Raw genomic sequence first — 12,684 nt, forward strand, 5'->3', positions numbered from 1 at the left:
CTTATAATTAAAACCGGAGGAGTATAATTACTGTTTTTGGGAGTATCGATTCGTGCTGTATTCTCGTAACTACCGATTCATTATCAGTTGATTCTCCAGCCCTGTCGTTTCTTCTAACGACCCGCATTTTTCTGGAAGTTTTTTGGGCCAAAAATGAAGTCAATTTTATTAATCTAAAAAAAAAAAAGAAGTACAAGCACCGACAACCAGACAAAGAAAGACTCGAGGCCCTAGGTTGCGGCCTAAAAAAGAAAATAAACAAAATACAAACACCAATAATACTACTTTCACCGTTAAAAATTAGTTAATTGATTTGAATAGATTAAAAAAATTAGTTAAATTAAGTATTTATAATAAATAGTATTATATTTCTTAAAATATCTTTACTAATCAGGTGTATTGACTAGAACTATTATTATTATAAAAACTATTTTTAAAAAAATAAATAAATATAATAAATAAAATATATTGTTGTTTTATATTTAAAACAAAATAAAATAAAATCAGTTCTTACTTGGGAATCGAGATAGTAAAACTTAATCAGACAAATTAGGTCAGTTTTCGTGGAAATTGATAACGACCTAAATCACGAGTATTCATGTACGTACTAGAGCGATGTTGCTGCTGCCACTACTATTATCGTGTTTTTTTTTTTTTTTTTGGGGGCACCCATTCGGCTTCATGAAGCTCTTGAAGTTGAGGCTAAGAAAACTTCAGTGAAAGCGATCCAAGGCTTGTAGATTACTCAGAAGTCGATCTTTTGTGGGATGTGGCCGACACTATATTACTTCGGAAGAGTTGTTCTCAACCTCTGAAGAACCAGAAGCAATGGAGAAGATAGGCTTGTGTCCACGGAATAAGATTCTGTTTCAATGTGCTATTCTGTCAACCGAGAACAGGTATAGAATCCATATCCAGGATATGTCACAAAAAGGTCGCATATGGTTCTCTGATGCTTGATAAGTTTGAATCTGTCCGCTTTAAGTGCACCGAGGTGGAATGTAAATCCTCATAATCTTTCTTCCATATAGGGAGAAGTTGTAGATTGAAGAGTTGGCAGAATAACAGAGTGACTCTGAACAAGAGGGATGGGTGGATATGGTCACAATTTCCATGGCTATTCCGCCTTCACTACTATGGGGTCAAGGACAGGTGAAATATTTGGACCCGTTCCGCTTTTTCCAAACTCAGTCGTCAGGCCAGAGGACTACTACGACTACTACCCCTACGACGATCATGCTCCCAGAAGGACATCAGTCCCTGTTACTACAAAACCTTATGACGACGACTTCAAACATGGCTTTCCAACGAAGGCTTACCCCGCCGGATATGATGATGAATGGCACAGGCAGATTAATCCGGTTCTTGCTCATAGTCGCCCACGGGGAGGTGACGAGTTGCTTCCAAGAAGGACGGTGGTTCCGGTAGCTACCAGACCTTGCGTTGGCTATGAGTGCCCAAACAGCTCTCCGACAAAGGCGTACCCCGCCGGCGACGATGACGAGGATTATCGCCCACACAGGGATGATGAGTTCCTTACCAAAAGAGCAGGGGTACCGGTACCAGTTGCTTCCAGAACTTCAGGCGTGGATGAGTATGGACATGGGTCTCCCAAGAAGGCTTATCCTGCAAGAGACGACGGCAAACCCCATGAAATGCCTCCCAAACGAACAGTGGTGCCGGTTGCTACCAGAACCAATAGTCGCGAATGCGAACGTAGCTCTCCGAAACATGATATTCATAACAAATGGCACGGCACACAGAAAGCTCCAGCTAGCCAACCAGTCATTTGGACAGAGTGGCGTCGGCCCCAACGTTCAGCTGCATATAGTGGTAACGAGGAAAATAGTACCAACAGGGGTAGCGAGCCGATAATTAGTCAAGATTGGAGTTCATCCCCCCGAAAGGGGACCCAACTCGGTGAGGCCACAGATGATATTGATAAGGTTGCTGAGATGTTCATACAAAAGGCAAGAGTTGCCCGTACTCCAGAAGGAGAATACAAAGCCCCCAGGCCCAGTGCAAAGAACCCTTTTCCAATTCCAAATTATGATTCCCGCGATCGCAGAAACTTGGGTGTGGATCGGCCAACCCCAACTTCCCCAAGTAGTCCTTGCCGTGGCAGTCCCATCGACGCCAGCGGTCGCATCCCAACCATAGACAGCAGGGAAGCTAGGAGGAAATATAACGGCGAGAGGGTCTGAGATGAAGGCGATTCTCTCGTCTTGTGTTTTCTTTTGTTTTTACCAAGTTGATGCTTGTGGTGTGTGGAAGCCTAGGCCGCGTGAAAAGGCATTAAGGTTGGAATAAATTTGTGTAGTTGCTGTGCTTGCTTATTTTCATGCTTCCTTTCCAAATGGAAATCTCTTGACATGTCCTGGAAAGCGAGGTCTGCATAAGCAGGGTCCCGGACCCAGTCCATCAATTATAATATAGACCCACTACCAAGGAAGCGGGTAGGCGAGCGGATTCAAGTGCTTGATCATATATTCACTTTTTTTTTTTTTTTTGGAGACACGGGAAAGTTAAATGGATCATATATTCACTTCACGATACGAAAACTTTAGTGGGAAGCGGGGGGGGGGGGGGATCATTTGGGAAGGAAAAAAATCTCTGCGGATATGTTACTTTCCCTCCTCTCACCAGACTTATCTCACGACTTAAAAAAATAATGGGTTTTATGGCGGATTTTTTTTTAAAAAAGAAAATTCTTTTGTTTTTCAGCCAGTTTAATTCTTATTATTTGCACTGAAAAAGAAGAATCAAATAAACTAAGCCGTAAAACTATTAAATTTAATATTATATAATATTATTTTGTCTATCTATAATTAATGGACTTATAAAATATAATCCATTTCTTTAATCTAAGACTGATGAAATCAAATGAGTATTTGGTTAAAAGCAAAATCATAGTTTTAATAGTATTTTTATAATATACAAAATAAATATATAAAATTTTTTCTTAATTAAAAAAATGCTCTTTAAAAATACTTCTTAAATAATCTAAGCACCTCACAAATCCATAACTTTCGTTTCGTTTGGTTAGAGCTTCACATTAAACTTCCATAGGGTTGAATTATAGCCAGAGTCTACCGAGTCAGCTTTACAAATTTTTAACTTCGCGGTAAATGGTCCGCTTCAGATTTACTTTCATTTATCCTGGCACCAAAGGGCAGCATGCAGAATAGACTATCATTTCAAGTTTTCAGCCACAAAAGAGTGAAAGACAGCTTATTTACAAAATTTGTAATATTTCGCTTCATTCATTAGTAAAGTGAAAAGCAGGGAAAATTTCCGTGTCATGGAATTCCAGTTTCCCATCAACACCCATAGGTTTCCCATCAGGTTTCCGTCACCTTCTCAAAAAAAAGTTCCCCTGATAACCGACGGTTTAAGCTCTTTTGCCCATATCCGGATCCTTCAGCATTAAACTTCGCATAATTCTTTGGAAAGGTGTGATTCGATGTTTGAAACTTCATCACATATTTATCAATATTCATTTTAGTTTGATCAAGGAATTTCCGAGTGAATTCAATATGGTGTCTGGTTGAGGGGATTGTTGGATGGTACTGCCTCCGAATAGGTAGTTTGGGAAATAGCTTTTTGAGGCGGTGAGTTAATTTAAGACAAAGATTTGCAGCTGCAAATAAGCTCTGGTTATTTCTTGAGCTGCTCAGCTATAGCTGCTTCATTTTAGGCGTATCCACAAGTTCCGTGGAACATATATGCGAAAAGTATTTTACACTCCTAGAAGGCGGAAGAATGATTTGCTACTTAATTTACCGCCAGCTTGCAAGTTTTACACTAATTTCTGTTAGTCTGTAGAATTAATTTCTGAGTAGACAGATGCAAACACGTTCACATGCGCACACGCAAACTATTTATGGTGCATTGGTGTTTCGTGGGTGAAGAATATATGTGGTCATTGTGAATTTTGATCTTCTTAATAATGTTGGACAAATTTGGCGAATTTGATAGGCTTCTTATCGCTCTCTCCCATAAATGTCTGAATGAAAATATTTGTAGCTTTTGTATCTTACATAGTTGAAGAGGTTTCTTCTATTCTATGCTTTCTGATTTATTCCTTTAATCCGTATAGAATACAACGAGAAGTAAGCATAGAATGTCAAGCTGATATATTACTTTTCAATTTGGGTGTTGGACTCACTTGTGCGCAGAGATGTATAAGAACCAGTTGCAAGAGTTGGCTCAAAGAAGTTGTTTCAATTTGCCAGCCTATTCATGCATACGCGAAGGACCAGATCATGCTCCTCGATTCAAAGCAACGGTAAACCTCAATGGAGAAACATTTGACAGCCCAACGTTTTGCTCTACTCTTAGACAGGCTGAACATGCAGCAGCTGAGGTAGCTCTAAGCACCCTTGTTAAAAGAGGTCCTTCTACGTCTTTGGCAGCAAAAGTTCTGGTGAGCAAATGGCAAAACCTTTATCTCTCTTTTCCCTTCCCTTCCTATATTTCACTTATAGTTCTCTCTTCTTTGACACACCCAACTACTTGATTTGCATGCCAAGTACAAGCAAGTCTTTTGGACACTAGAATATCAGGGTTAGGTATACATCAGCCTAGAGAGCTCTGCTCAGTTTTCTGCATGTTGTTTTGTAGAATATTTGGGTTTGAATATTCTGTGTGTATATTTCGTATAGTTCAGGAAAAATATATAGAGTACAGCAGAATCTTCAACCATAAATAGTTGAGATTTGAGAGATAGAATCCCATGATACCCTTCTATTAATATCCCGTAATCTGCTCCCTAAATCATCCTAGAATATTTACATTAAATAAAAGATATTTACATGATTATTCTATTTTCATAATTACCACACTCCCCCTCAAGTTGGATCATAGATGTTGATCATGTTCAACTTGCCTACAAAATGTTCGAACACTTCTTCTGGTAATCCCTTGGTAAGGATATCGGCCAGTTGTGACTTGGTAGGGACATAAGATAGGTCAATGATTCCATCCTCAATTTTTTTCTCTAATAAAGTGACGGTCCACTTCAACGTGTTTGGTCCTGCTATGTTGCACAGGATTTATGGCCATACTCAAGGCTGCCTTATTATCACAGTAGAGCTTTAAGGGAGACTCAATCTGAACGTGTGCTTCTTCTGCCACTCTTTTCAGCCATAGCCCCTCCATAATGCCTTGAGCTAGAGCTCTTAGTTCAGATTCTGCACTGCTCTTCGCTACAACTCTCTGTTTCTGACTTTGCCAGGTCACCAAATTGCCCCATACAAAGGTACAATAACCTGATGTAGACCTGCTATCCTCCTGGGCACTAGCCCAGTCAGCATCGGTATAGATTTCAACACTTCTGACATCGTTCTTTTTGAAGAACAGCCCCCTACCTGGTGTTCCTTTGAAGTACCTTAGGATTTTATAGGCTGCATCCAAATGTTTTTTCTTGGGAGCATGCATATGTTGGCTGGCTACACTCACTGCAAAGGCGATATCTGGCCTAGTGTGAGAAAGATATATGAGTTTACCAACTAGTCTTTGATATCGACCTTTGTCTGTAGTTGCCTCATCTTTTTCTTGTTTCAATCTTCGTGCTGCCTCTTTTTTTGTCTTTGCTGCTTTCTTATCTTTTCTGCATTTCTTCTTGGTACTCATAGGTACCTTACTAGGCTTGCACCCAAGCATTCCAGTTTCCTTAAGTAGATCAAGTATATACTTTCTTTGAGAGACATAGATTCCTTTTTGAGACCTTGCTATTTCCATACCAAGGAAATATTTCAGCTTCCCAAGGTCTTTTACTTTAAACTGCTTGTTAAGCCCCACTTTAATTCTCTCTATTTCCTTGACATTGTTTCCGGTGAGAATAATGTCATCTACATATACGATGAGGATGGTTATCAAGTCACCATCTCTTGATACAAACATAGTGTGATCTGATAAGCTTTGTTTGTAGCCTTCCGCCTTGAGGACTGTAGAGAACCTGTCAAACCAGGCACGTGGTGATTGCTTTAGACCATAGATAGATTTTTTCAGTTTACATACCTGGCCCTTTTTTCCTTTATCAAATCCAGGTGGAAGACTCATGTAGACTTCTTCTCTTAATTCACCATTTAAGAATGCATTTTCTATGTCAAGTCGTTGAAGAGGCCAGTCCAGATTTGCAGCAATTGAGAGAAGAACCTGGATGGTATTTAGCTTAGCAACTGGGGCAAATGTCTCATTGTAGTCTATTCCATAGGTTTGGGCAAATCCTTTTGCAACTAGTCTCGCTTTGTACTTGTTTAGGGAACCATCAGCATTAAATTTTGGTGTGAACACCCATTTACAACCCATAGGTGTTATTCCCACTGGTAGTTCAGTGATCTCCCATGTCCCATTCTTTTCTAATGCTCTTATTTCTTCCATTATTGCATTTTTCCATTCTGGACTTTCAAGAGCTTCATACACATTATTAGGGACTTGTATTTGATCAAGGCTAGTAACAAAGCTGTAATGATTCTCAGAGAGGGTAGAATAAGATACATACTTTTGAATGGGATGCTTGGTGCATGTTCGAGGTTTCTTCCTTAGTGAAATAGGAAGTTCTAACTCCTTTGTCTCTGCTGCCCGAGTATGTTCATCATCATTTCTCATAGGATCCATCATTGGTTCTGAGAATGGTACAGCCTTAGGTATGCTGGACCCTACTACCTGTTTGTTTCTACATGAGTAAATATTATCAAATTTTTGATCCCGGACTTCTACTCTTGGCACAGTGTTGGATGGGTCCTTAGGAAGCTGAATAGGATCAGGAGGGGGTATGGGTTCAGGTATACACTCAAGCTGAAATTCACTCCATTTCTCCCCCTGAATTGAAGGCTTGGTGAAGTAGGGCTCTTGTTCCACAAAGGTAACATCACGGCTAACAAAGAGATGCTTAGTGATAGGGTCATAGCACCTGTAACCTTTTTGAGAATTAAAGTATCCTAGGAAGACACATTTGACAAGCCTGGGGTCAAATTTGGATGGTGGGTGATGTTGATGAACAAAAACCGAGCAACCAAAGACAAGAGGTGGTAAGGTGAAGTCAAGGTGAGTGACAGTATGAGTTTCACGAAGTTTATCCAGAGGTGAAACATAGGACAAGACCCGGTTAGGGAGACGGTTAATTAGGTGAGTAGCAGTGAGTATTGCATCCCCCTAGTAAAAATGTGGAGTATTACAAGTGTATAAAAGTGCACGAGCAACTTCAAGAAGATGTTTGTTTTTTCGTTCTGCAATGCCATTTTGTTGCGGGCTATGAGGACAACTACTTTTGTGCACAATACCATTGGCTTTAAGAAAACTGTCAAGAGTTTGGTTAAAATATTTTGTCCCATTATCAGTGTAAAGGACTTGCAATGTGGTATTAAATTGAGTCTTGACATAGTTAAAAAACTCAATAAAGACTGAGGAGACAGCAGATTTTTCTTTTAACAAGTAAACCCAGCACATGCGTGTGTGGTCATCAATAAACGTGACAAAATATTTGGAATGAGTGCGATTTGAAATATGAGAGGGACCCCAAACATCGCTATGAATAATTGAAAAAGGGCAAATAGATTTATAAGTAGAAGGCGAGAAAGTAATGCGATGGTGTTTGGCTAACTCACAAACTTCACAATGAGGAATAGTGCTTTTATTTGAAGGTAAATGTGGAAACAATTTTTGTAAATAAGAGAAATTAGGATGACCCATCCTTTTATGCCATAATAAAATGTCGGTGTTGTCGGAAGTCGAGACTAGGCCACTTCTTTTGCAACAGAAAGCACTCACGATAGAAGCGTCAAGGTAGTAGAGCCCATCATATTCTGGCTTCTGAAGTGGGGAAGAAGTGAGCAGAGCAATTTACTTGCTTGGTCAGTTTACTGATTGAAAGAAGATTGCAAGCCAAGTGGGGAACATGTAAAACAGATTCAAGACGTAATTTTTCTGAGAGATGAACAGTCCCAGTGCCAGCTATAGGAGAAGGGGAACCTGTAGCTGTCGTTATTGTTTTATTTTCTGGTGAAGGGAGATAGGAAACAAACATTCTAGCTTTTGAAGTCATATGGTCAGAAGCTCCTGTATCAACAATCCACTTGGTAGGTGCAAAGGTGTGGAGAGCACTAGCATTATTACCTTTTTGAGCAACAGTAGCAGTAGGTGCAGATTGCTGTTGGGTATGAAGAGTCTTGAAGTACTCGAACAATTGACTCATTTGCTCTTTGCTCATAGCAGGGACTATTTCTGATTGAGGAACAGTCTCTTGAGACTGAGAGCCTTAATTGGGACAGGGCTTTCCTTTTTTCGGCTTCCAATCAGTTGGTTTACCATGGAGATCCCAGCACTTATCCTTAGTATGACCCACTTTCTTACAGTGAACACAAGTCACCTTCCCACGATTGTGTCCAGAGTTGGTACCCTGACCTACAAAAGCAGATGAATCAGTGGAAGAAAAAGATTTAGGTTCAGGCAACATTACTTCACGCTGGGATTCTTCACGTAGAATTTCAGCATATGCTTCCCTGGGAGAAGGAAGAGTTCGTGCACTTAATATGCGACCTCTGACATCATCAAATTCTGGGTTGAGACAGGCCAGAAACAGCAACACACGTTCATTTTCAATGTTCTTTCTGTTACGGGCAGCATCACTTGTGGACGTCCATGTCTCCTCTGTCATCAAATCAAGTTCTTGCCACAGAGCTACGAGTTCAAGCCAAAATTCTGTGACCCACCGAGCACCTTGGGTAGACTTCCAAGTTTTGCGCCTGAGATCAAATTCCCGAGAGTGATCTTTCTCGTAGGAATATGAGTCCCGAACAACATCCCAGACGTCCCTGGCAGTAGGTAGAAACATAAAACTTCGTTTGAGTTGTGGTGACATAGCATTGACCAGCCAAGAGGAGATTAAAGAGTTATCAATCTTCCACTGAGCCATTGCTGGAGAGGCAGGATCAGACGGTGCCCGCGATTCTCCAGTCAAATAACCAAGTTTGCTGAGACCACCAACAGCGAGAAGAATAGCTTGTGCCCTGTCCCGATAGTTGGTGAGGGTAAGCTTTTCTAAAATAATGGACATGGGCGATCCATCAAAGGAGGACGCCTTCACGGAATCGACGACTTGTGTCCCACTAAGAGAGGTTGCCATTGCGGGATGAACTGCTCACTGGGAGCAACGTACAATGGCGGACTGTCAAACGAAGCAAGAATCGGTCTGCTCTGATACCATGTAGAATATTTGGGTTTGAATATTCCGTGTGTATATTTCGTATAGTTCAGGAAAAGTATATAGAGTACAGCAGAATCTTCAACCATAAATAGTTGAGATTTTAAAGATAGAATCCCATGATACCCTCCTATTGATATACCGTAATCTGCTCCCTAAATCATCCTAGAATATTTACATTAAATAAAAGATATTTACATGATTATTCTATTTTCATAATTACCACGTTTTATAAGTAATATGAATATATTCTGATTCTGATGCCCTTTCTCACACGCGCGCGTTTTAATACTTTATTCCTTGCAAAATCCTCTGGTTTTTCCTCCTTTAAAAAAAAGAAAGAAAAGAATTGATGTCTCTCCCTTTTCTTTTCTCTGTTTTTATGTTTAAGTTTTGACTGGGGAGAGAGTGGAGCAGGATGAATTATGTCATTCTCTATCTTTGAATGGTTCTCATAGGAACGTAGAAAACCTCTGTGTGTAGATAGATAAACCAACACTATTTTTCTTCTTTTTAATAATAGTTGGTAGCTACATATTAACAGGACGAATCAGGAATATACAAGAATTTACTCCAGGAAACTGCTCATGGAGCTGGACTGAATCTTCCTGTTTATACAACTTTTCGATCTGAACCAGGTCATGTTCCTATCTTCTCAAGTACAGTTGAGATTGCTGGAATGAATTTTTCTGGCGAGCCAGCTAGGACCAAGAAACAGGCTAAAAAAAAATGCTGCAATGGTTGCTTGGACTTCATTGAGAAAATGTGAGCCTTTTGCTTCTTTTTACTGTATCTCTCTTCCGTAGTGCCCAAATTGTTTATGCATTTGCACTATGGAGTCTGCACTCAAACATTCTGTGAGATCAAGAATTTTTCATTTCAACGCACTTTTTTTTTCAAAAAAATTACTTGCATCATTTTCTTTTAGCTTCTACAAACTTTTCATGTGCTAATTGTTTGACATTCTCTGTTTAGTGTCACAGCATCACTTATCTCCTCCAACTTCATTTCCTTCAGAGTCTAAACGTGATGAGGTACAGGAACAGTTCATCATTGCTCAGGTTCTTGCAAGTTTAAAACTGTGGGAATCTAAGGACTCCGCAGAAGGTGATCACCAACATAGACAGCAAAGCTACAGTGCATCTCTGGAGTTGCCAATGCCGACCACGTGTCCTGTGCAATTCCAAAGTCGCGGCCTCTCTGGCGTTTCCCCTCGTGTGTCGGTGCATCACATTTGGTAGCAAGAACAAATTGTACAGCAGCAAAATCACCTCTTGGCGCTAGCTATTCCACCACCTATTCCATCCGCACCACAAATTTTCCCCTTTATGCAATCGGTTCTCCAGTCAGACTACTGCATTTATATTCCAGCCAAGGGGTCAGTGTCAGTCCCTATAGGACCAAGATTCTCCATTTCTGCATCAAGCCCTTCATTTTACTTTCCAAACCACCATGTTTCTGATCTAAACAGGTCAAAAGTAATCATTAAAGAGATTCATGAGGAGAAGCCAGAAACTTCATCAGAGTTTTCTCAATCCGAAGTCCCTAATTTTCCAATTTGCGATTCAAGTAATAAAACAAGAGCCCGTAGAGTATCTCTGGAGGATGAGAGACAAAAGCGATGTGTGCCTGAAAGCAGAAATAGAAATATTTTGCTACAAAACCGTCCTAAGGTTGACAATATTTGTCCCATACCGAGAACCTTTCCAGAAACAAACACAAATGGAAGTTTTAGACCTCCTGCATCTGCATCTTCAATGATCAGAACCATGGGTTATGCTTCTTCTGCAGAGTCCAGGCCACGACATAGATAACTTCCTGTGTCGGTTTCCTCAAGGATGAGAACTGGGGTCCGAGGAAGTCCAGCCATGCCCATGTCTGCGAGGTTTGATATGGTGGGCACACCTCCCCCTCCTCTATCTATAGCATCACCTGTTCGAATCAGATCAGTTGTGCCTGTCTGTTCAGCTCCACCTAGGAAAGCCATTGACGAAATGTCTAAAAACAAGGAAAAGTAAGAACTAAAACCCGCGGACAAAATGTGTCAAGAAGTTGCTCTGGGGTGCAATATTAAAATATGAACGTAGATATATGCTACATGTATTATATCCAAAATCTAGGATGCATAATAACGGTTCTGTGCTTTTCCATTGGTCTTTTATTATTTTTTTCATGTTCATGCGGATGAATCTGCGTTTCCTGGATGCCTTTCTGTGAATGAATAAGGGAAATTCGGGCAAATCTTTCCTTTGTCTGTGGAGCACGAGGAAATAAGAGGAGAATTTAACCAGAAAAATGCGTGGTAAAGCATTGTTATGCTTATATGATAAAATGATAAATAAGAACTTGCTGACTTTCTAGTGTGTGCCAAAACACTTGCAACTAAAATTTCTGTTTCATGTTGTACCCAAAAAAAAAAAAAAAGTTCTGTTGCATGTTGTTCATATCACGAAATTAAGGCTACGCTTCAGGAAGATTGAGCTCTCAAGCTCTTGGACCACTCTTCGTCAATGGTCAAGAAGTTCGAGCCTTCGAGGGTTGAAGCTTGGCTTTGCGGTTAAGCATGAAGTTTCTTAGGAGATTCTAGATTTTGGGCTTACTTATTATTTACCTGAGGGATCATTTTGTTAGTTATTCATTTATGAGGATCCATGTTTGAGTGATAGTTGGCGTTGCTTTATGAAAGTGATTGACATAATTGTTGAAGAGACGCGGGAACAAAATTGAAAGGTATTTCGTCGTTTATTCATTTGGGGGGATTTAATTAAATTCAAGTAACTAGTATTTGCTGGGTGTATGTATACGAAAGCGATTGAGATTATTAATTTTCTATGAAAGAGAAATCGCCTTCTCAACTAATTGTGACCCTTTTTTTTTTTTTTAAATGAGAACTAGCATTAACGTTGAAGTATAAGATCGAAAGGTTTGTTCCTCCACATCGCGGCCACTCGAACCAATCGCAGTAGATGAAAATATGAATCCAGTAAAGAGACTATGCACGTTATTAGTTGAGTGACGTACATGCACATACAGAAAAAGGGTGGAACTCTGGCAATTCTTTAACTGTAATTTACACAATATAAGATAATCATGTAAAATAAGTTTTATATCGATTTATGTAAGATGTGTTTATTAGTGCTTTTAAATGTGACTTTAAATAAAACCTAAAGTTGTAGGAGAAAAACATAAGTGAAATACTTGCGGATAGGGATGTGCAAAAATCCAGTGGTCTGGTCTGATTTGGTCCAGTCCAATCAACCTGAAGTAGTTTGGTCTTGTCCAGTCCAATCCAAATAAACTATATAATGAAACTAGGACACACTAGACCATATTGGTTGGTCGAGTTAGACTGGGTTTCGGATCAAATAATTAGACCACCTGGATCGGTCCGGTCCAATCTAGGTGAATTTTTTTATTTTTCAATAATTTGTAATTTAAATGTTACCTTTAATTTTTTTTAATATTTTTAGAAATTTTTA

The 12,684-nt window shown here is 39.8% G+C and overlaps 1 protein-coding gene and 1 pseudogene across 1 annotated transcript; both read left to right on the plus strand.

Annotated features, from left to right (window-relative positions):
- Positions 1–460: 460 nt before the first annotated feature.
- On the plus strand, positions 461–2,474 carry LOC114728093 (uncharacterized). The gene is made up of 2 exons (XM_028914923.1): positions 461–899; positions 1,032–2,474. Exon 2 carries the CDS (start codon positions 1,089–1,091, stop codon positions 2,202–2,204), a length of 1,116 nt encoding a protein of 371 aa, XP_028770756.1. The 5' UTR covers positions 461–899; positions 1,032–1,088; the 3' UTR covers positions 2,205–2,474.
- Positions 2,475–3,467: 993 nt separating this feature from the next.
- On the plus strand, positions 3,468–11,501 carry LOC114728092 (double-stranded RNA-binding protein 2-like; annotated as a pseudogene).
- The last annotated feature ends 1,183 nt before the right edge of the window (positions 11,502–12,684 follow it).

This window comes from Neltuma alba, unplaced genomic scaffold, assembly GCF_004799145.2.
Source record: "Neltuma alba isolate B1F8T4 unplaced genomic scaffold, ASM479914v2 tig00012520_pilon, whole genome shotgun sequence".
NCBI classification, from domain to species: domain Eukaryota; kingdom Viridiplantae; phylum Streptophyta; class Magnoliopsida; order Fabales; family Fabaceae; genus Neltuma; species Neltuma alba.